Source organism: Drosophila persimilis, unplaced genomic scaffold, assembly GCF_003286085.1.
Source record: "Drosophila persimilis strain 14011-0111.01,24,50 unplaced genomic scaffold, DperRS2 tig00000780-arrow-arrow-pilon, whole genome shotgun sequence".
Lineage (NCBI taxonomy): Eukaryota > Metazoa > Arthropoda > Insecta > Diptera > Drosophilidae > Drosophila > Drosophila persimilis.
In genome coordinates, this window is record NW_020825353.1 from 1,340,873 (window position 1) to 1,364,352 (window position 23,480).

The following is a 23,480-nucleotide window of genomic DNA, read 5'->3' on the forward strand; positions in this document are numbered from 1 at the left end:
TTAAATCCTTTTCACTCACTCACTTTCAAACAATTTCTACTTGGCGCTCAAGTTAGGTGGGACTTTTTTTGGGATTTTCCTTGATGTTTTTTTCCTCGCCACAATGTCCCTTTTCAGCTCAACAATGTCCCAACATTCCCAACTTACTTACGCTTTCTTACGTCTTATGTTGCTGGCAACATTCAATTTGCATACCCTGGGTAAAAGGATGTTGTAGAATTGAGAAAATGTTTGTCATATCAGGCTCCAATTAATGCAAAAAACAATGTAGTCTCTGTTTTAAACCTATTTCAACGATATTTTGCAGCTCATTGTCTTTCTACAGAGACCAAGAATGAGTGTCGGGATCGAGATATATTTACAAGACCCTAATCATATTCATCAATATGTCTAAAACGTATCAATTTGAGAAAAATTTTTTTTTAATTACGTTTAAAAAACAGTTTGCAAAACAGAATCTTCATATGAAATTAACGAAATAGGGTATACAAAAGCCTATACTCGCATCATGTCTTCAAATACCGGCAACACTGCGACTGTTTTTTTTTTGCTAAACTATTTTGTTTAAGCCTTGTTTTAGCCAAAATACAATAAAAGCAAATATTAAAAACTAGGCAATCTTGAAGAAAATTTATTCATAAACGGCCTAAAATTATGTGGGCAGAACTAAGGGTTTTAGGTAGCCAGAATTATTCAACGGAATCTCTAAATTGTACAATATGAACGACTATCCTCTTCGTTTTTTTTGTTGCCCATTTTCGCTATAACCGTTTTTACGCAAAATCCAATAAAAGCAAGTGTTAATATTAAGCCAGTAAAGTAGATAATAGGTTCATTAATTAGATAAAATTATGTGGGCATGGCTAAATGTTCTATATAGCTAGTAATATTCGATGGAATATCAAAAACGACGAATTTGTACAAAAGAACTTGAGTTCGTCAGTATATTTACGGTATATTTTTTAAATTTGGTATATTTCTGGCGGTCAGACCGTATATTTTATCGACAAGTCCGCGATAGCAGATATATGGCAGGAGAGCTATTGGTATAATATAATTTATATTATTAATTTATTCGAGTGGTCGGTCCAATTGTGTGCAAACATAGTTGCAAGGAAATTTTTCAGTGCTAAGTTAACCGTGCGGCTTGATTTTTGTTTGTGTTTGTCAGTGAGAGAGTGCAGCGTTTGCCAGTGTGCGGCGTGTGTGTGTGCGGGGCACTAAAATGGCAAGTGCATAAATAATTATGCTAACGGACTATGCGCTGAATGTGTATGTGAAAAGCCAGGAACCGAAAAAAAGTGCAGCAGCATTAGCTGAGAAACAGCAGAAGTCCCACCGATCGCCGCTGGCGCATCTAGGAGTCGAAAAGAGCTGCATCCATTTCATAACCGACAAATCGATCTGGGCGAAGGGCTGGTCCTACTCCCACCCATCGGGCATTACAGCGAAAATCGTTTGCTCTGGCAAGGGTGAGGGTGAGGGTGAGAAGCCCGAAACAGCAGGCAGCGTCAGCATCATCAGCTGTGACGCCTGCACCGCCGCCCACATCAGGGGCAGTGGCAGAGACGGGAACAGCGACAAAAAGCTCTGCGCAGGAAAACGCAGAAATCAGAAGCAAAGGTCAAGTCAACAGCAGCGGCAGCATCATCCCCATCGGCAGCATACCAATACTAATACATGCACCACCAATAAATTACGGTACAGCGTACGGAGCAAGAGCCTTGCCTTATTTTTAGACTATCTGCGCGAGTGTCCCTCTATTCAAATTGTCGCTGCCGGCAGTGACGTCAGCGACCACGCCTACGATCATCCTCTCGGCAGCGGTACAGCAGCAGCAGGAGGAGCACCACTTGGCCAGACACGTCTTTCCGTGCCGGCGCCACTGTTGCGTAAATACGCCGCCAACTACGTCAACGGTTGCAATTTCGAGCATAAAACCAAAATTTATGCTTTATATCGTCACCTCGAGATCGGTGCCCCGTTCGAACAAGTGCAACAGCAACAGCAGCTGAGAGTCGGTAAGATTCAATTGCGTATCAAGATGCTCTTTGCCGAGGCGGCGCCACCCAGCACTGCCCCCAGCGTCATTTCTGCTGTTGCTGTTGCTGCTGCTGCTGCTGCTGAGCCGCCGCCAGCGCCCCCGCCGACCGCTCTGCTGCAGGATCAGCCGGGAGAGCTCATTGCAGGTGAGTAATGCACGCAGAATGTGCCCCCTCTCTGGGTGTATTTTTAACGAGTGCAATATAACGGAAGTTGAAGGCACAGTGTTGGACACTGCACAGCCGAAATGACGGAAATTGAGCCACTACAGCCGTCTCTTTTTCTCCTATAGTGCTCTAGCGTCTCAGGAAGTGAGCAAACGAGTCAGCATTTCACCCGTTGTATGGGTGCTATGATTCAGCTCAAAGATGAAAAATTTTGCACTGGAAGCATTTTAGGCCGTCAAATATTTGTTTTCTATCCCCAAGTTGATCGAGTGTGGCATCAGAATTCGATCTGCAGCAGCAGAGTCAGCATTCTGTCCTGTCCCAATAATATCCGGTCCGTATAGAAGAGGGCTATTGTATGTACATATATTTGTTTACTCTCTGGTGTGTGATTCAGGCATTTCCTTCTTTGCAAAGGTTATAATTTCATTTCACCTTTTATGAATAATTATAATGGGTGGAATTCGAAAGATTTCTCAGCCACGAACTTGCTTAAAACCGCACTCTCTCTCTCTCTCTCTCTCTCTCTCAGATGGGAATATGCCCCCAACCCGTATTTATTAGCCCGGCTAAATCGCCAGCACTGCCATATTTATGGGTTAACACACAAGCAAATGTGGGCGTGAAAATTGCATTTACGACTAGATCTGTAAAGTTTTCCCTACGCCATTTTTCTCGCTACTCGTTGGCAATGTTTCGATCCAATTGGAAGAAACGCCTGATCGGTGCGATACCGCAATCGGGTATTGGGAAGCCGCGTCTGAGCCATGCCCTGATCGTGACATTCGTTCATTACTTCTCCTGGGGTCTGTTGACCGTGCCCTCGATGGTGAAGCTGAACGAGAGGTTTGCGGATCGAGCCTTCCTCATCGACGGCTTGATCTATGGGACCAGGGGAACGTTTGCCTTCATCGCGGTCCCGCTGATGGGCGCCCTCTCGGACATTTGGGGACGCAAGCCGCTGATGCTGATAGCCGTGGTGACCACCTACTCGCCCATTCCGATGATGATCATCAAGGATTGGTGGTTCTTTGTCATGATAATGATCAGCGGTCTCTTTGGCACAGTTTATTCGACGGTCCTGGCCTATGTGGCCGATGTTACCTCGCAGGAGGAGCGTTCGAAGGCCTATGGGCTGACCTCGGCCACATATGCTGCATCCATGGTGCTCTCACCGGCACTGGGCAGCCTCCTAATGGACAAGTATGGACTCCCTGTGGCCGTGTCTGTGGCTGCAGCTACTGGCCTGATGAACATCCTGTTTATATGGGTCGCATTGCCGGAAAGTCTGCCCAGGCAGAAGGAGCGGGAGCATGCCATGGACATTGCATGGGTTGGAGAAAGTCCATTTTATGCTCTACGAATGTTGGGCAAAAACAAGACTCTGCTCCGCATCTGCCTGATTGTTGTGCTCTCCTCCTGGCCCGAGGCGGGCGAGGAGTCCTGTGTCCCACTCTACCTTACGCTCAAAATGGGCTTTGGAAATGTGGAAGTGTCCGTGCTGGTTGGCCTTGTGGCGGTGCTCGGGATTGCGGCGAATGTCACGCTGGGACTCCTAATAAACGTCCTGGGGGCGAAGGGTACCATCATCTCGGGCCTGGTCCTGGAAATGTGCCAGCTACTACTCTACGGGCTCGGTAGCCAAAAATGGATGATGTGGATGGCCGGAATAATGGCGGCCACCGGCACCATCAGGGCCTCCGCCTGCACCGTCTTCTCATCCATGTACTCCCATCCCCAGAATCATGGCGCTGTTCAGGGCATCATGGCTGGCATGATGGAGCTCTCCGAGGGCCTGGGACCAGCCGTCTTTGGGATCCTCTTCTATGCGTTCAACAGGGATCTGAATGGGAAGCACAGCAGCCAAAATGGGGTACCCTTTGTTGCTGGGGCCATAAGCGTCCTGCTGGCCATTATTTTAGCCAAATTACTAGTGGAGGATGTGGACAAGCAAAAGGTATACAAGTCCTCTGGAATAGTTGACGAGATGAAACCATTAACGGGAACGGAGTAAAGAGGAAACTCCAGAATCTGTTAAGCAAATAAAATGTAATCTTGGCCGGAAAAAGTTGTAATCTGTGTATTTGCCACACCCTGCAAACCATATAAGCCACGGTTTCAAATGTACAGAGCATGCAAATTGATCTTGGATGGACCCCCGGACGCCATTTAGTCGAGACCATGCCGCCCCAGAGATGCCATTTCGGGTTGAAAAAGGGTCCAACCGTTGGCCACGGGATCGGAAAGGCAAGTGTTACTCACACTCTGATTGTGATATTACTGGAATACTCGGCCTGGGGCCTCCTGACGATGCCTATGATAGCCACGCTGAAGGAAACCTTTCCGGACGAGCCGTTCCTCATGAACGGTCTGGTCATGGGGATCAAGGGTACACTCTCGTTCCTCTCGGCCCCGCTGATCGGAGCCCTCTCGGAGATCTGGGGACGCAAGCTGCTGCTGCTGGTGACGGTGACATTCAGCTGCCTGCCCATTCCGTTGATGTTCGTCCACAACTGGTGGTTTTTCGTGATAGCCTCGCTCAGCGGCGTCTTTGGGGTGACCTTCTCGGTGGTGTTTGCCTATATAACGGATGTGACAACGCCAGAGGAGCGTTCGCGGTCGCACGGGATGTTGTCCGCCACCTTTGCCGCCAGCCTGGTCGTATCTCCGGCCTTGGGTAACATACTAATGAGTATGTACGGAATCAATACGGTGGTATTCTTCGCCACGACCATCGCAGTGGTGGATGTGCTGTTTGTTTGGCTGGCCGTCCCTGAGAGTCTGCCCAGGAAGCTGCGCACCAGGATCAGTTGGCGGCAACTGGATCCCTTCGGGAGCCTGCGGATGATGGGGTCCGACAAGAACATCCAGATGCTGTGCCTCATTGTATTTCTGTTACTGCTCCCCGCAGCCGGCGAGTACTCCTGTATGCTCGCCTACCTCAAGCTCAGGATTGGCTTTGACTTTGAGGAGCTCTCGGTTCTGATCGCCTTCATTGCCATCCTTAGCATCGCGATGAACCTGGCCCTGGGCTCCCTGATTCGAGCCCTCGGAGCCAAGCGAGTGATCCTCGTGGGCTTGGGCATGAATATGCTGCAGCTGCTTCTGTACTCCTTCGGCACTGAGAAATGGATTATGTGGACGGCGGGCCTTGTGGCCGCCCTGGGGTCCATGAGTTTTCCCGCGTTGAGTGCCTATGCATGTATCTACTACGACTCCAAGAGCCAAGGGGTGGTCCAGGACATGATCAATGCGATGTCCAGCCTGTGCAATAGCCTTGGACCGGGAGTGTTCGGTATTATCTTTTATCTCGCCGACATGGATCAGGATCATCCTGTAGCAGCTCCCTTTCTGTTCGGGGCCATCTGTCTGCTCATCGCCATCCTGGTGGCCATCTTCATGCCCCTCAGCCAAGAGCCGATGGGGAAAAAAGCCGATTTCTCCGAGATGCCGTATGTGATTGAAATGCTTATTGAAGTCCCTACATCCGTATAGAAATAAACGATGATTCGGCTTAGTTTTAGAAGTTGATCCTTTCGTCATCGACAGATGGGCTTCAGTGGGCTAAGATTTAGTCGGTGTCGTCACCAAATCAGCCAGTCGCGGGTCTCCTGCCTCTCAGTCGACGACCGCTTCTGTTTGTTTTGCTTTTTATTTGTGTTTTTGTTTTTCCCTTTCCGACATTTTCATTTTATTTATTTATAAATTGTGCCTCTGCTCTTTTTCGCTATTTCAAAACAGAAAATTCACGACAGTTTGTTGACTCTTACGTAAGAGCGGCGGGGTCGCGGGTTCGTCTCGCGCCTCTTCGGAGCACAACATTTGGCAAAATTTAATTTATTAACAATTGCTGCAGATTCCCGAAATAGTCCCAGATCTATCCAATCACTTGGCATAAAAATACATAATACCACTCTCCTCTATGTATTTTCTGTTTGAACGGGGCAGCGCCGAAAACTTTCCATTGGGTCGGGCGGGCGGGCGGTGAGCGCAAAGCAAAGAACCCAATGAATACAGATGTACATATGTATGTATGCATGTACGTGTGTGTATGTTACACACAAGCGAAGAGAGAAAGAGCGCCATAAAAATCACGAAATAGTGCGATATACAAAACACGTGCGGCACACACACAAGTACAAGCTAGCGATGAGCGAACGATGGCGAGAGAGGCAGAAGAGCGACTCGTAGGCGACGTATAAATATTATTTAACGGTAATCCAGGGACGGATTAGGCAGCCACAGGGTGGATGTAGCTGTGTCGGGTTTTTTTTTAGTGGAATTCATGGTTTGCTTATTAGATATGGGCCCAAGAGATCTTGGATCTCCGTTGTACTAGAAAAGAATTGCCATGGGTAGGCCATGCCTTAACTCCGCTCCCGTCCATCAAAATCCAGAGAGGAGAGCGCAAACATAACTTTTGTCACACTTTATGCTTTCAAGCTTAGTTCTCTGCACTTTGTTGTTGCTTCTCTTTCGCGTTTCGCGTTTGGCAGCGCTGTTGCCGGCTAAGTGTGGGGTTTTTCTGCCATTGGCCTTCAGTTCCGCGGTACGGGACTTACTTATCAACCAGACAAACATATTGTACATATGGAATCTACATCTGTACGAAAAAACCTATGAATGTAGAAGCAAACATAAAAATGGGCAACGATTCCAACAATTTAAAGAGGAATGGCGGAGGAGAAGAAGCATGCACAAGCGAGAGGCAAAATGTGTGAACAACAAAAGCATTCGTTTTCGCATTTACTGCTTTGCAGGCAGATACTTTGTTGCTACACGGTTTGGAGACGGTGTGGAATGGGGATATCGATAGGCCTTGCCCTGATGGACAAGCGGGGAGGGGTCCCCCATCTCGCTTTCCTTCACACTCTTTCATTTCTCAGCTAATGCGAATTTCTATGGGTTTTAATTAGTGCTGTAAATATTCCTGATGTCAGCGAAAGCCGAATGGAACAAAACGTTGCAGAATTGCTACGGCGTACCGTACTTTTACTCTCCCCGCCCCCTCCCGTTCCTGTGCCCCCGCGGCTATCTGATCCAATTATGTCATTGAACCTGATGCCAGACTAGGCGACTCTTATCAATTATCTTGGAGCAAATCGAAATTTTGCGCGTTACCAGGCGGGTAAATCGGGGAAAAAATTCGCAATCGCACGGATAGCCTTTTGACCTTTTTAGTGCGGATTACAGTTACTACGACGTATACGTATACTGTATGTACGTTCAGTGGATAATGCCCTTGAATTTATTGCAAATTGTACTTCCTTTTGTCACTGAACTTTGCCAATGCCAAGCAATTTATGCTAAAAATTTATTTGGGTCTGGTTTTGCTTTTGGTCTATGCGAACGAGTGGCGAAGAGAGAGAGAGAGAGAGCTGGAGAGAGACAGTTGTGGAGAGGGGGTTTATGTGGAAAGCTTTGTGTGTTTTTCTGAATACTCTACACAAGTATGCTGGATACACCGTAAATGCCTGTCCAAAACAGTTCAAGGGAAAATTGACAAAACTTTTAAGACAAAAATTACGAGTATTACCAAAATCAGATACAAATTAACATTGAACTGAATTCACGACATTGAGAAAAACTAAGACCGTAAAGGGTGTTCAGAGTTCGTGTCAGCGTGGCCGCTCTTTTGCACAGCTAATGCGCGAGAGCGGGAGCCAGCGTGTGAACACGTGAGAGCGGGAGAGAAATGCCAAGAAGAGCATAGAACTCGATTACGGTTCTCTGCCGGCATTTTCGGCGTCTCCCTTCCACACACTGCCGCTGCCGCTGCCGCTGCCGCTGTCACTGCCGCTGCCACTGCCGCTACCCGCCAGCTTTGGCTGCGAGGCCGGGACTGTCCATCCACAATCCACATTTGGAAAGCCCACGTCGTGGAGATCGGTTTTGTTTCCGCTTTAAAGAACTGTAAACACACCGAGCACATGTGAACTGTAAGAAGAAGAAAACTAACGATGTAAATCTCTAATCTTGCAGGCACCCCCAACAACCTTGAGCTAATGGAGGCCATGAAGAAACTGGACGCGGATCTGGTGGCTCTCTTCGCCACCGCCGCCGCTGAGCCGTTGGAGCAGCTGAAGAAGCAGCAGAAGCTGTGGCCGGAGCAGGAACTCCAGCTGCAGCAGTCCCCTGCTGATACGGAGTTGGTCATCACGCCGGAGATCTTCCAGCGCTGCAATGCGCTGCAGCTGCACCTGGAGGCGGTTACCCTGCAGCCGGAGGGCACCCAGCGCATGGAGCTGCTGCAGAGCGAGGTGCGTCCCATCTTCACCGTGGAGTGCCAGCTGTCCGAGGACCTGATCAAGTCGGTGGCCCGCTACCCCATGTTCCACGTGATGCAGTTCGAGTCGGAGAAGTTCCAGAGCCTGACGCAGTGCACCCGTTTCGGGCAGACGCAGACGCGCGAGGTGCAGCTGGCCTGGAACGACAACGAAGACATGGGTCATGTGGATCTGACCATTTGGTGGCGTGAGCCGGGCACCTGTCTCAACGAAATGCTGGGCATGGGCCGGCTCCACCTCAGGGAGCTGTACGAGGCCTCGCTGCTGGAGCAGTGCAAGTGCGTGGCCGTGAAGCGGCGCGACGTCCACCTGGGCAGCATCTATGTGAAGATCAGCCTGCGCTTTGACGAGCAGCTGGAGGCCAGGCGCCTGGCCAACAAGAATTCGGCGAATATGGTTGGCCAGAAGCCGAACCAAAACCCAAAACAGATTCCCAATCAGAATCAGAACCAGAACGAAAGTGGCAGCAGCAGTGGCAGCACCAATCAAGCAGCAACCGCCCCAGGTGAATATATATGACTAATGTCGTGTGCCTGCCACCAACAAGAACAACAGATACAGATCCCCAAACAACAAAAACAAAAGCCAGAACCACACGATTATCACTCGCACCACCACCACAACACAGCTGCCACAGTGCCACCACGCCTCCGCCTCCTGCAAATCCTCCACACCCTACTGGCTGCCATTGTACAAGTGCTGCCCATCATTCTGTTTCAATTATTAATAAACAATTTTACTTTTACCTGCGAAAAAGATGCAAAAAAAAAAAAGAAACCAAAACAAATCAAACAACAAAAACAAACAATTTCTTATGTGTTTTATGTTTATTTTTTCCACGTATTGTATTTATTTCGTTTTTCCAGAGCTTTTCTTGGCGGCACAGTGGGTTTCGAAATCATACAAATTATTAGAAATTTAAGCGATATTTATACAGTCCATTGTCCATTAACGCGAACAAAAACAGTTCCAGTTAAAAGTAACAGTTGTCCGATGTCCGCTGTGCGTTGTCCGCTGTCTCCGCTTTCCTGCGCTTCCCCTCCCCCCAACAGTTGGGCACGTGCCATAGCCGATTTGACCCGGTTTTACCCGGTTGGCTGCTTGAAAGCTCTGACCGACTGTTGTCGAGGCGATAAGGCGCGAATCTCGAATCTGATACATTAATCGAGGAGGAGCTGGGGCTGGGGCTGGGATCAAGGTCCGTTGAACTATGACTAATCTGTAGATGGCTAATCGTATCCTCTCCTGGTTTCTGTCGCTCTCTTGCAGCTAACTACAGTTCAAAGGAAGCTCTGACACCCCCACAACCACCGCCACCGCCGCCGCCTCCCCCCAAAGCAAACGGCAACAGGAAAGCCTTACTGGCCAGCGTGAATTTCATGGCAGAGACAACCAAGGTCCGGCTCCTGCGGGGCTACATCTACGCGGGAGAGCTGCGGCAATTGTCCCCGACAGACACTGCCGTCGGCCAGGAGCTCTCGCTCCAGCCATTCTGGCAGCCACAGCCTCTGGTGGCCAAGCTCAACGATGTGGGCTCGTTCCAGCTGCAGGAGCAGTTCGCCATCATCAACGATGAGAAGTTTCTGCTGAGCGTCGATCGTCAGCAGCTGTTGATGGAGCTGCGTCCGCTGGGCGGTCTGGTGAGGCTGCCGCTCCATCAGTTCTACATTGCGTACAGGGATGCCAGCATCACCAATCATCTGTGCAAGGGGAAGGTAAGGGGGCATCACACATTCCACACATCTGTTTGTCTAAAGTAAAGTGTCGGCTTTTTGCACAGCTACCCGTCATCTCCATCGATGGCTGGGCTCCCATTGTCCATCCGCAGACGCAGGCGCAGCTGGGCGAGCTCAAGGTGCTCCTTGCCATTGGCAGCGAGTCACAGATTGCCCAATTGAAGCAGCAGCGTGGCTTTGACCAGGACAACAATCAAGTGCCCACGAGCAGTCGCACCACAGATCTGCTGGACATGCTCCAGAATGCACTGACTGCGTCTCCACCACCCGCGAAAGTTACTACTGGCGCTGGGCCAAGTCCGCCTATAGCTGGAGCAGCTCCCTCAGCGGCCAGCAAATTCAGTTTCGACTTGCATATTGTGGGAGCAGCCGGATTGCCTCTGAATCCGGGCTATGGGAAATCGGGCAAGAAGCAGGCCAAGCGTCAGGCTGCAGCCAAACAGCGATTCCCACCCAACGAATCGCCCAACACCTATGTGACCTTCCAGGCCCTGAACAGCAACAGTCCGACGTACAAGTCGCACGAGGGTCTGGTCTATGCCACGCCCGTTGTAGAGAAGTCCACCACACCGCAGTGGCGGACCAAGTTCCGGGTGGAAGTGAGCCTGGATTACCTAAACAATGTGAGTACAATGCTGCTAATTCTCTCTATCTCCCTCTCTCTTTATCTCTATCTCTCTCTCTGTCGATTTGCAGCCTCAGAAACTCTTCATTCTGAAGCTGTGGAAGAAGGCTGCCATCAATGCAAGCGGCAGCACCGAACCCACTCCGTTGGAGGATGCCATCATAGGGTTTGCTGCATTGAATCTCAGTCACAAGAAGCCAGGCGGCGAGCCGGCTTTTCCCAGTGGATGGCATAACATAGTCGATTTTAATGGGCGCGTGACCGGCGGCCTCGAGGCTCACGTGGAGCCACTGCCACCGCCCGGAGGCACCAGCATGGATACTGTGATAGATCAATTCGAGCAGTCCATGGAGCTGACACACCTTCATCTGGGCCAGGCCATCAAGCGAAAGTACACGGAGCTGGAACAAATCTCACAAAGATTGCGCACACGTCTGGTGGACGTCACGGAGGAGGCTCTGACCTCTCCGGAGTACGATGTGGATGCAGCACTGGATAACTGGAAGATGGTAGAGACGGATGGGTACGACGACGAACTGGTGGCCGATTTTGAGCGGGCCCTGCGTACACCCACGCCCCCCAATTCGCCACCGCCCACCGCACAAAGTCCAAGTAATGAATCTGGCCGGGAATAGCCCAGGCCTGAACCCACACTTAGTCAGGCAACTTTTTTCCCCTCTCTGCATCTCGATGTTATCGTTGATAAAGGCTCAACGCTAGCTCTAGTTAACCATCTAGTTATACAGTATATATTATATGGATCTTGATCACGATCATGCACACCCACACCCACACCCTCACCCTCACCCGCAACCAAACGCATATTGTACTTAAATTGGCATCCCACTTTGCCTCGATTCACCTTTTGATGGCTGTCTATATAGCATAAAATCAAACAAGCAGCAACGATCACCCAGCGATCGTTCCATTGAAATACAAATTATTGATTGATTGAATTATTGCTTGGGGAGCATCGATCCCCAGGCCACATGCATTATATTATGTATTAGTTTCGAAACTGTGTTAATCACCTAAGTATTTAGACATTATTACTTAATGAAAATTTAAATAAAATGCTAAAGCAAAGTGCACACAAGGTATGGCGCGTCGAGTTCTTCCTTCTACGTATATTTCACAGAAAGTCTTTCGATTGATTGATAACCATTTGTATATTGAAATCGGCTAAAACTCTGTTGGCGCACCTGCGGTAATTCCCACTGCCCCGCTGAGTCATCAATTACTATAGAAATAATAAATATTTCTGATGAAATGCACAGACCTGTTGACAAACATCTATTTGACGTGCATGTGTTTGCAAGCACCCTAACGTCGTCATTCATGGAAATGTTATTGCATTCGAGGCGCATTTGTTCAATGTCAATTAAAATTCTAGAAAAGGATCTAGCCGATTCGCAGTTGGCCCCATACACATGCATTACATTTGGTTATCTGGCATCTGGCATGGAAACGCTCCAACAGATTGATAGACTTAAACAATCTGGAGCGACCTTTGAAGATTGTGACCGACTGCGAAAACAAATGCTTGACGGACTTTAAGAAATGGCTCCACATATCCGTAAACTGATTTTCTTGATCTCTACCTGCATTTGTATCTTGGCTTGCAATTCAGTGGAACCACTGGATTATCTTACAATGGCTGGACGGCTTAGACGATAGCTGAAAAAGGTATCTTAAGGACTGAAATACCTAAAGCGTGACCCAATCCAACAGATTTCAGTGATCCTAATCCCAAGAGATAAGGATCGTTCCATGTTTCAGCCGTAACACATTCCTTTTGAGATTATAAAAGATTTCAAACAAATTCTGTTTAAATAGATATTGAAAAAAATTTTAATATAAAAATTGTTACAACTATTGTGTGATTTTTTTTGTGGGGTTAATAACCCCTCCCTCACATATTAATATATATATATATATATATACACATATATCATTTAATATATATGTATGTTTGCCATATCTGGATTTATTTTTTCTTCTCTTTTATGTTGTTTTCTAAAGGCTAGAAAATCATAAAACCATTTCACGAATGCACAACAGAAAATAATGATTTGGATATACAATTTCATTGAACTACAATATGTCTATAGATATACGCGTATGGGTGTATCAGATGTAAACGAAATACTTCGAATGGATTGGATTGGATTTGATTGGAGGATTAAACATATATGGGCGAAGTGAATGCTAAGAGCGAAGAAACTACAGAAAAGCATATAGTAGGGGGGGCTGGCTATATGCGGCTTTTCTGTACTCAACTTGCCGCCTAGATACGATACATATAACGTGTTAAATATATAAAACTATAGAATATGTAATGTGTATTTAAAAAAAACTGTTAATCTGTTATACCCACTCCTCGAGACTTGCCTTAGCTTGGTGGCTTACAAATTACAATTTTATCTTACGAGAAAGTGTTACACAGATTGCTTTCTGTCGAAAAATACAAATGAGCTGGAATACGTTTGGCGATTTTTTTTGTAAATGGAACGCTTCATGTTCTGTTTCTGTTTCTGTTTCTTTTTCTGTTCTGTTCTCGATTGATGTGCATATTGATAGATTGAAAACGTTTATAAATCTGTATGTTCTGTATCTGTTTTTTTTTTCTTATGGCGTCTTTCAGTCAATGACCACGCGGGTGAGGAGTATGCCGCGCTTGCTCAGCCACAATCTATAAATACCAAATAAATAATTATCAATCAATGGCCAGAGATTGCGGACCGAGGTGGCGTGGCTGATGCTTACCCAAAGCCGGCACCAAGCAGCAAGGACAGGACATTGGTGAACAGCAGCGAGTAGAGGATTTCGCGGGAGAACAGCGATTGGGCGCCCAAGCGCTTCAAGCGTATGGAGTAGCCGCCAGTAGTCTTCTTTTTCTCCTCCTCGTCGCCGGCCTTATGCACAGCCTCGAACTTCCAGTTTCTGTAAAACAACGATATCTTTATTACACATTGTTCCACAAATATTAGTGCTTGCTCGTACTTGGGAGGCTGCTCATCTGCGCTGCGATTCCAGTTCTGCAACCAATCTCCATTGTCTGTGTTCTGTTTTTCTCCGGCCTGCCAACAAAAGAAACGTACACGAGTATAGTGTCAAGTTCTTCGCCAAGGTTGAACCTCCGTTTCCTCGCACTTACCTTTGTCCAATAGTTAATGTACACGTTTCTCAGCTCATCATCGGGACAGAGTTCCGTTTGTGGACTGTTCGGTGGGCTCTTGGGGCTGTCTCGGGGCGTATCACGACGAGAGCTGGCCAGCGAGACCACACGGCTCGACTGGTTCGATTCGCGCTGTGCCTCGCGCAACAGGCGCAGATACTCCTCCCCATTGTTGAACGGCAACGGTGTGATTCTGTCGGGGCTCTTGATACCGGCCATGGCAGCTGTTGTGCTCAGTTCAATCCAAGATTCTGCAAAAGTAAATCACATGGAATTGGGTCATTATGATGAACAACAAGCAACAAAGAGTAAAACAAATAAAGAGGAGCGACAGAAAGCTGTAGCCAAATGCTGTGAAACTATCTACATATTGAGCTGTTTGTATGCTGTATGGGTGCTGGCTAAACATATACATATGTATGGAGTCTTCGTTTGTTTGCCTAAACTGTTTTGTGCTACATTTTTCATTCTGTAAAGCAAATACTCGGACCGAAAAGACTGTACTTGCCTAAGCTGGTCAGAAATTAGCTTAATTCACATTTCGAGAGTTATCTTAGCCTTTGGATTAATATGCATCACTCCGCTCATAAGAGATTCGTGAGACGAAGTTTGAAATTCACTGGGAACTTTGTTCGAAAAGATTCGCGTGAGACACCACACAGTTTGACATTCACTGTGAAAAGCCGTTTAACGCCTGCTGTGGCTCCAAAAATACAACGTCGTCACCCCTTTGCCAGCCTTTGTTTTTGTTTGCTTAAACGTAAATAAAATCTTTCCCCCGTGCGCGCGCGCCTTAATGTCTGTGTGTGCGTTTATGTGTTTACGTGTACGTGTACGTGCCCGTGCCCCATTGATAAGGCAAACACCGCATTACCCTACCTTCCCCACACAATTTCCGTTTCTTTTATTGGAGCAAGCGTGTACACACACATACCTACAAACAAATGCAAACACAGACACGTTTTCAAAGCTTATCAAAATAACGAGAAATTGTATTTTCAAAGCGATGCAATATGTCTGTGGGGACAATCGTGTGCAAATTCCACGCGAGAGATGCTTGGCTGGCTGATAAGGAGAGCACAACAATAACGGCAACTAATTTAGTAAAAATTTCACAGACCGAATCAATTAGAGAGCAGCACAGGGGAAGGGCGAGAGAAGCAAAGTGCAGGTTTCACTCACGTGGCAGACCAATCATGCTGTGCTGACAAACAAATACTAAATGATGCGTCTAGACAGGGTCTCAAAGATTTATTCGTAACCATTTTTGCAAACCCAAAGCCAGGTAGGCCTTGGATTAGGGCGCACAGGTGACCACAGTTATCGGAAATACCCACTGTATAGTGTACACGGAACAGGTACGAAGGGAAACGCTAAGACAAAAGTGTGTTTAGGGGTGGCAAAAACATGGCTTGCTGACTCACGGCACGTAGGCCGAGTGCAACAGTATATGTGTGTGTCCAGTCTCTGTCTCCCTCTCGCTTTCTTTTGTTGTTTGCATCTCTTGATGCGCAGCTGCTACTGCTGCTCTGATGTTGTCCCTGAGCCACGGCCCATTGAACCGCCTTTTATTGGATGACTCCTCCATATCATGCATACATGAGTGGTAGTATCTGTGTGTGTGTGTGTGAGTGTGTGTATGATGATGATAAGTAGGCAAAGCCGAAAAATAATTGAGGCTAAAGTCAAAGTCGCAATTTCTGGAATATGTGGGAATCAACAACAATCATGGGAGCAGAGGGAAATGCCCTCCTACAATTGCTTCTTAAAATATTTATTTAAAAATTATTTAAGCAAACAACAACGAGAGGGGGGGTAGGCGTGGGCACTTTGACGTCAAACGGTAAAGTGCAAAGTAAAGAGACATGGCATGAGAGTGAATGGTCATGCACTCTCTCAGTGCAAATTGGAGGAGGGCAATGCCAGCGAAGGAGAAAGAGGGTACAGCCTCTTTGTTTTCACTCTTTTTTTTGCTGCGAAGTTGTGGCTCTTTGTTGCCATACTGCTGCAAAGAGGCGCAACAAAGCAAAGCCTTGAAATGTAAGATGCGGGAGGGGCGGATACAAGTGGAGCACTGGGGAAAATACGAATATGCGGATACAAACAAAACACAAACACAAACATCTATTTATAACGCGTCGTCACAGCCACAACTACAACAAATAGCACGCAGAGACATAGCGTGTTAAAAAAAGGTATATCAAGTAAAAGGTAAGTCCAGACTACTTAATGCGCATTGTTATTGTTAACGCAGATAATGAAATTTCACAATACACAGAAAATAGCTATGCCGAAGCAAAACCAAAACAACTTACCGCCCAGCAAATCTTCAGTCGATTTTGGTGTCGTAGACATTTTGTTTAGGTATTTGTGTGTGTTTGTGGGTATATGGTAGGGCTTTCTGGGTTCAGAGTGTTCAACACTTGTACACCAAAAGATAACTCGTTCTCCGCTGCTATTTATTCAGATTAAATTCAAATTTAATTTATTCTTCTTGTTTTTGCCAGTCTTTTTTGAGCCCTTTTGTTATTATTCGCACGTTTGCCTGCTTGTGTGTGTGTATTCGCTTTTTGTGTCAATGTATGAGTGAGAATATGCGTTTTACTTTTTGTTTGAAGCTGCGCTGATTCTCCGTCTGTGCACTGGTTGATTGATACTATTGTTTTCGTTCTAACCAAGCTAACGGCTTGCACTTTAAATATTGCAACTTTGTCCAATGCTTAGCCGAAGCGCTCTCTTTTAGGATTAAAATAAACGGAAAATCGTTCCGTTTAACAAAACAGGAAATACTACGCACCCGCCAAGCTTAATGCCAGTGTGACCGCGACTTATCGAATACATATACGGTCTCACCCTCATAAATATCCCAAAAATATGTCGCAAGATAAAAAATATACCGTAAAAATACTGACGTTTAAGTTCCATCATATTCCTCGATTTTTATATTCTGTTGAATATCACTAGATAGCTAAGAGTCTCAGCTCTAAACTCATAATTATATCCGATTAAGGAATGACTTTCCTACAAGACTGGTTAATTTTAAGTTCTCATCTTCATTGAATTGTTTACAAAATAAGGTTTAAGCAAAACCGGTCAACAACAATTTACACAAAATTAATTTTCTTACATGGTAACTACACGACAACTACACCTTTGCTACATATTAATTACTTGCTTATGTTTTTATCAAAACTGACACCTGGAGGGGAAGTGTGTTTCATATACTCCCTATGGAAACGCCAGTGTGAAAAACCTCCGTTATCCACCTTGGAACATTTTTGAAAAGTTGAGATTTTGATGGCAAAGAATCAGGATTGCGATGCTGATATTCGACGTGGCCTGGGACATGGCTCTAAATGGCAGTACTCCACGTTTTCTACATCTTAAAAAATACTAGCAAAACTATACAATTTACAAATATACCGATAAGTCGATCACATATATTGCACTCGGCGTTTATTGTTATCGCGTTTTTAAAAACAAATCGAACGTTTCCAAGTCACTTTTTGCTACATTTCGCACAAAATAAAAATTATTTCCCAGCACTATCGTTCTAGGCGAGATGTACAGGTCTTTCTGCGGATCGTACTGGGCACGGCCCAGTAGTTTAAGGAACTCGTGACGTTCGCGCAGCCGGAATTCGCGCGAGGCCAGCAGCTCGGCGCATTGCACTATCTGGGAATGTGGCAGGCCCATATCCTTGTGAATATAACTGAATCTCTCTACCAGATCATCAGGACCTGCAAGGAGACATATAAAGTTTAACAATTTGAGAGGACAGCATTTTCCAATCAACTTACGGATCATCATCAGACGGGGCTTGCGAACAATCAGGGATTGCAGCTCCCTGGCACTGAAACCCATTTCCTCGCGGAGGGTAAACACAGATTTACGCAGATGTTCCATATTATATGTGATCAAATTTGGCTCTTTGGTGGCCATTAGACGCAGGTCGTGCCCACTCAAACGAAACTCCTTTTGGAAGTAGCCCAGACGGCGATCCACGCGTTTCGTAGAGAACATAAGCCAAAATGGATTCTGTGTGAAGATGCGCTGTCTGGCCTCGTCCGAAAATCTTTTGCTCTTCAGGTACTCTACGCGCGTCTGCAAATCGTCCAGATCCTCTTTGAACAGCAGCGGATTCTTTGTGACCATCTTGCCAAAGTCATCGGGTGCAATGCCCTGGTCCGCGAGAAAGGACAAACACGGTTTGATATTCTTCTCAAAGTCCAGGCGGAGAACAAACTCGCCCAGACCCTTGCGTCTCTCTATGCTGTGCAGATCCACGCCCAGGCTAACAAGCTGCTGCAGTGTGCTCGAGCTATTGACATAGGCGGCTAGATTAAAGGACGGCACGTGGGCCTCCCGGCTCCCAAAGTCCAAGGCAACTGCACTGGAATGTTCAGGCGCAGGCTCCAGTTCCTTGTCATTTGGTTTTGTGGCCACATCTATTGATTTGATTGTATCCGCCTCACTTTGTATACTTCGGTTGGCGCGTATATGCCGGCATTGAGCGCAAATTGCCTCGAATTTCGCTGCATTTTGTGAACTTTTTATAATGTTACGTATTGCAGAGCCAAACATGATGCAGTCGATATATTTATCAGCAGGAAGTGTTGGAAAATGATTGAAATAACTGCAGCTAGTGGGTAATCGATATACATCGATATACGTAAATCGGAGACTGCCTGTCACACTCTCGATCTGGTTGATCTTTGGTTTTCATATTTTCTTTATTGTTTGTACAGCGCAAAATTAAGTGACATATTGTGGCTTTCGTGTAGTGTTCCTGGCCAAAGACCTTTTTGGATTATAGTGTTTGGTTTTGTTGGACAAGCTGGAAACGATGGACAAGTTACGCCGCGTTCTGAGTGGAGATGAGCCCACACCGGAGGAGGAGAGCAGCATAATAACACAGGTGAAACCCATTGTTTATTGCAGCCCCATTAACCACTGATCCCATTTGCAGCTAAAGATGTCGGTTGGCTCGATTAGGGCACGTTACAGCTACCCCTACCCTACCATACGCCCCCGCGATCACATGAAGGCAGAGCAGCTGTGACTCAACGCTTATCAGCCGTATTAATTATTTTACCGCCATTATTTATACATAAATGCAGATTAACGACATGTCCACACTGAGCTGGTCCACACGCATCAAGGCATTTTGCATTTGCTTTGTCTTGGGCATCTTTCTATCTCTGTTGGGCTCCATTGCTCTCTTTCTGCACCGCGGCATTGTGGTCTTTGCGGTTTTCTACACACTGGGAAACATCATCTCGATGGCCAGGTGAGGCTCCGTTGTTTCACATCTTGGGTTTCACATGGACCAGCTAACGAGTTTGTCTTCTCCCGTACACGCCGTATATCCAGTACTTGCTTCCTGATGGGCCCCTTCAAGCAGGTCAAGAAAATGTTCGCCGACACGCGCCTGATAGCCACCAGCATTGTGATCGTGGCCATCGTTATGACATTCATTTCCGCCATAGTGGTACAGCATGATCCCATTTTATCCCATTTAAAATTATAATTTTCTTTTGATTTGTATTGTTTTTTTTCGTTTATCCGTTTTTAGTTGAAAAAGGCTGGACTCACGCTTATATTCATAATCATACAATCGTTGGCCATGACCTGGTATTCCCTCTCTTACATACCCTATGCACGGGATGCGGTCAAGAAGACCGTCTCGGCATGTTTCGAGGTCTAGACAGAATGAAACGTTCTCGCTGCGTTTCGGTATTTGTACATAACTCGAGAATTTCAAAATACGTCTCTTAATTTAATTAACAAAAATTGATTAAACAACAATTGTATTAATCTAGCATTAGCACGTAGATATTGATTTTACATTTACTTTAATTTTCGCCCATTCACAAGTATTGCCTTTGGTTCTCCTTTTTCAATAAATATATATATACATATATAGATATATATATATTATATACATATATACATTTACATATGTTTTGTATTTAATTTAATCAGTACAGTTTTCATTGAGTGTATGTACAACGTGTGATTCCGTTCTTTGATTTGCTTTTGTCTTTTCCACATTGTCGGTTTGTTTGTTTAGTTTTTGTTTGTTTGTAGCTTTCAGTTTTTAACTTATTTCACCTTCTTTTCTTTTTGCGGCGTCAAGTTACCTAAAAGAGCGGAGACGAAAGGTTTTTTAGATCGTTTGAAAAGTAACAAAATGAGTTAAACTATTTTAATTTTAATGTCGTAGTGCGCAGTGCTTGGGGCATCAATGGATTTACTTCTCGACACTTGTGCTATTTATTTGATGGCAATGCAATCCAAAGAGAAATAGAGAGAGACAAAATAGATAGATAGAGAGAGGGGGAGAGATGGCAGGGAGAATCATGAGTTCAGAAAGACGGAGAATTGCGATTAAAACAATTGAAAGAGAGCCAAAAATTAACACAAAGTCAAAAAGTGCAGATAAAATGTTAGCTATAAATCAGAAGCAACATTGGAAGTATTAACAATGAAAATTGGTTCATATATTCAAGATTATCTACCCGTCGAAGGCTCAATTGATTGCGTAGGGTACATGTACATACATATATCACTGTTAATCTTCAGTTTATTCCCCATTTTCATCTTATTCTAACCAATGTTGTCTGATGGCCTAAGCTTGAACTTGGACGTACCTTTTGATGGCGACGGCGATGGCGAAATGGCAGGACTTTGGTTTTTTCTCTTCGTGGGCAACGAGGTTTCCTTTTTCAGCTGGCGTTGCTGCAGGAGATAAACAATAATTTGTAATACTGGAAATGGCAGACAATGGCAGATTGTAGGCGACAAACCTGCCATAAAACAGCTACAGCCACAAATGCCACCGAGATGATCACTTGAATCGACAGCCACAGGACAATGTTGATGGCTTGCGTGCGCTCAAACAACTCCTTGCCATTCTTAATGCAAAGAATGGCCTCGGAGACCATGATGGCGCCGTAAACCCAACACTGGGTGCCGACTCTCTTGCAGCGAGTATCAGTGACATATACATAATATTGCCTGCAAAAGTTGGAACAGCCATATAAAAAAGGTTTTGGGGTTGGGAGACGAAGAACACACCTGACCGATGGCGCCACAAATAGACCAATGAATATCAGACGTCCAATAACAATGAAGTGATCTGGTGGCATCTCGAAGATATGCTTCAAGAAGAACGTATTCAATTCTGTAACCTGCCAGAAGATGACCAGCTGAATGACGGCCGCAAATCGCATGGCCGTTGACTTTGGATCCAGCCAGCGAATGGCCGTCCAGCTCTCCGGAGTAAACTGCAGCATGGCACGCTTGATCTTGCCCGTTGTGGTGGATATATCCTTGATGCTGGCCCACTTGTATTCCCGCATTTCGAGCATTTTACAGATCCAGAGGCCGACGTAAATTCCCAAGCCATTGCAGATAATCACATCCAGAATGAGTGCATCCCACCAGCATTCGATAAAGTTCGGCAGTAGATGGGCAAAGGTGATCTCGGTGATTTCCCACATCACCGATATGGCCCACAGAATGCCCATGTGACGGATGAGGATGGCCTTGAAGGCCCAGCCTAGGAAGTGGCCCCAGGCAAACACATCCAAATGTCCCTTGACACGGTCCCAGCTGATGTCCGTACAATTGACACCGTATTCCTGAAATAGACAAAGACCGAGATACAATGCATACATGCATACTGCAGTACTAGAAGCCATAGGAATATGCCATTGCTACCTTTTCCATGTCGATGTGAAAGTTCTTCAGTTTGGGATCGATCCAATAGAATATGCTCCGTATTGTTGGATAGTTTTGGAACATCAGAAACTGCAGCGAGAGCAGATACAGCACCGAACAGCCAAACAGTATCCTCCAGAAGGCCGGATGCGGCCTCGTAAATGGTCCATTGGGTAATGCCAGCACCGAGATGATCAGAAAGAAGAACACAATGCAGAGGAGGCCGGCCCAAAGATTATCGTCCACATTCGTCTCGTTTCTGAAAGGATATAGCATGGGCATGCCCATTGGGTAAATGAATTGATCTCTGGCTATGATGTCGAATTTCTCTGCTCTCTGGTCTGACAGACCATTCCTTATCAGCATAGTCGCACGTTTCGGTTGCGGGGTCAATGAATTGTGCTGTATGTAGCCGTAGTTTATCGTCGTTTTGTTTTCGCTCTCTATATATGTACTATATATACGTGCGTATTTTAGTTTTGTGAACCTTGAGCCGCCTGAAATGACACTTTTGGCAGTGTATGCATGCATGACATTTACTCGTTTGCCTCAAACACTTTCGATACAAGCAAGGTCCGCCACACATCATGCAACGAAAGATCAATAGTGTCGCGGTCATTGTCGTCGGGTCGGTGGTTGCTCCTTACCTGACAAAGGCAGTGTACATCACGGCCAGCACGGAGACGGCCAGCAGTGTGATGGTGTGGGGCTTGTAGAAAAAATCCAGTGAAATGTCATCCACAGGACGTTCGTTGACAATGACAAAGGTCTTGGCGATTTCCTCCTTGCGTTTGCGTTGTGCTCCAGCACTGTTGGTACCATTGTCGCTGCCACGCCGTTCCTTCGTTGGGGTGGCAGGAGCACTGGCTGCTCCTGATTTGTACGCAGGTGGGTGATCACCATCGGCCGACGGCGTACCACGTGAGTTGGAACGCTTCTTCATGGCCTGGCTTCTAGAAAGTCACTCTAAATTTGATTATCAGATGTAAGCGGATGGCGTGATGGTGGGGTGGCGCTGGCGGTGGCGGCGTTGTTAGGCGGACTGATTGCTGCTGATGGGTGGTGTGGTGGTGGCTCAAATACATGCGGGGAGAGCAGCGGGTTGCGCAACATTCGTTTGTCGGCTTGATTTCTACGGCTTTGCCGCTGTCAAAATCGCCCTGGTCCGTGTCCTGTGTCAGCTGTCAGCAATGCCTCACGCATAGATGCCCGATTTGTGTTAAATCAATGTGATTTTATTTAATCTTTTGCCAGCAATGTCTATTGTTGTTAATTAACATGCGCGCGGCAGTGTGACAGTTTGACTGCTTAGCCCACTTAGCCCCCTCTATTTAAACAGTTCAACGACTTGAGGTGAATGGCGTCAAAAATTACTGATTGTAAATTCTTCTTGTAGACTCTGAACTCAAAAAAAGCCACGATATCTTTCACCTGAACAGCGCAAAAATATATTCAATTTTAATTTTTTTTGGCGGATTATTAATGTACCCCCTTGGGGGTACAATGGGTTAATTGTTCTCCGTCAAGGATTGGATACCATATTTCTCGATTTTGATATTCCGTGGAATATTACTAGCTACATAGATCTCTCAGCCCTGCACACCCAATTTTATCCAGTTAATGATTTAATTTTCTACTTGACTGGCTTGTTTTAAATACTTGACTTATTTTCCTGCGACGGCAATTCCGTTAATTGTTTTTGCCCCAATTTTGGCGCCT

At 46.1% G+C, this 23,480-nt stretch overlaps 7 protein-coding genes across 9 annotated transcripts; 4 read left to right on the forward strand and 3 right to left on the reverse strand.

Annotated features, from left to right (window-relative positions):
• The first annotated feature begins 1,112 nt into the window (after positions 1–1,112).
• LOC6601810 lies at positions 1,113–9,253 on the forward strand. The gene is made up of 2 exons (XM_026992659.1): positions 1,113–2,189; positions 8,193–9,253. Exons 1-2 carry the CDS (start codon positions 1,247–1,249, stop codon positions 9,014–9,016), a joined length of 1,767 nt encoding a protein of 588 aa, XP_026848460.1. The 5' UTR covers positions 1,113–1,246; the 3' UTR covers positions 9,017–9,253.
• Positions 4,327–5,727, forward strand: LOC6601812 (hippocampus abundant transcript 1 protein). Its single transcript, XM_002026830.2, has one exon. It carries the CDS (start codon positions 4,344–4,346, stop codon positions 5,703–5,705), a length of 1,362 nt encoding a protein of 453 aa, XP_002026866.2. The 5' UTR covers positions 4,327–4,343; the 3' UTR covers positions 5,706–5,727.
• A 623-nt stretch (positions 9,254–9,876) lies between the features above and the next one.
• On the forward strand, positions 9,877–11,493 carry LOC6601813. Its single transcript, XM_026992788.1, has 3 exons — positions 9,877–10,212; positions 10,278–10,856; positions 10,930–11,493. The coding sequence occupies exons 1-3, from the start codon at positions 9,877–9,879 to the stop codon at positions 11,491–11,493; spliced, it is 1,479 nt and encodes a 492-aa protein (XP_026848589.1).
• A 1,430-nt stretch (positions 11,494–12,923) lies between these two features.
• On the reverse strand, positions 12,924–16,756 carry LOC6601838. Of its 2 annotated transcripts, none has more exons than XM_026992726.1 (5): positions 16,642–16,756; positions 14,016–14,287; positions 13,862–13,938; positions 13,625–13,801; positions 12,924–13,550 (listed from the first exon to the last, which is right to left on the reverse strand). In XM_026992726.1, the coding sequence occupies exons 2-5, from the start codon at positions 14,253–14,255 to the stop codon at positions 13,499–13,501; spliced, it is 546 nt and encodes a 181-aa protein (XP_026848527.1). In that variant the 5' UTR covers positions 14,256–14,287; positions 16,642–16,756; the 3' UTR covers positions 12,924–13,498. The 2 variants fall into 2 exon arrangements, with proteins under 2 accessions (XP_026848527.1, XP_002026869.2); XM_002026833.2 differs by having other exon boundaries at positions 16,352–16,756.
• A 719-nt stretch (positions 16,757–17,475) lies between these two features.
• Positions 17,476–18,620, reverse strand: LOC6601839 (transcription termination factor 3, mitochondrial). The gene is made up of 2 exons (XM_002026834.2): positions 17,837–18,620; positions 17,476–17,776 (listed from the first exon to the last, which is right to left on the reverse strand). The coding sequence occupies exons 1-2, from the start codon at positions 18,618–18,620 to the stop codon at positions 17,499–17,501; spliced, it is 1,062 nt and encodes a 353-aa protein (XP_002026870.1). The 3' UTR covers positions 17,476–17,498.
• Positions 18,621–18,796: 176 nt separating this feature from the next.
• Positions 18,797–19,860, forward strand: LOC6601840 (vesicle transport protein SFT2A). Its single transcript, XM_002026835.2, has 4 exons — positions 18,797–18,954; positions 19,157–19,326; positions 19,410–19,527; positions 19,612–19,860. The coding sequence occupies exons 1-4, from the start codon at positions 18,883–18,885 to the stop codon at positions 19,741–19,743; spliced, it is 492 nt and encodes a 163-aa protein (XP_002026871.1). The 5' UTR covers positions 18,797–18,882; the 3' UTR covers positions 19,744–19,860.
• A 281-nt stretch (positions 19,861–20,141) lies between these two features.
• LOC6601841 (phosphatidylserine synthase 1) lies at positions 20,142–23,018 on the reverse strand. Of its 2 annotated transcripts, XM_026992654.1 has the most exons (6): positions 22,409–23,018; positions 21,762–22,020; positions 21,117–21,682; positions 20,846–21,056; positions 20,690–20,777; positions 20,142–20,179 (listed from the first exon to the last, which is right to left on the reverse strand). In XM_026992654.1, exons 1-6 carry the CDS (start codon positions 22,702–22,704, stop codon positions 20,142–20,144), a joined length of 1,458 nt encoding a protein of 485 aa, XP_026848455.1. In that variant the 5' UTR covers positions 22,705–23,018. The 2 variants fall into 2 exon arrangements, with proteins under 2 accessions (XP_026848455.1, XP_002026872.1); XM_002026836.2 differs by lacking the exon at positions 20,142–20,179 and having other exon boundaries at positions 20,527–20,777.
• Between the last annotated feature and the right edge of the window lie 462 nt (positions 23,019–23,480).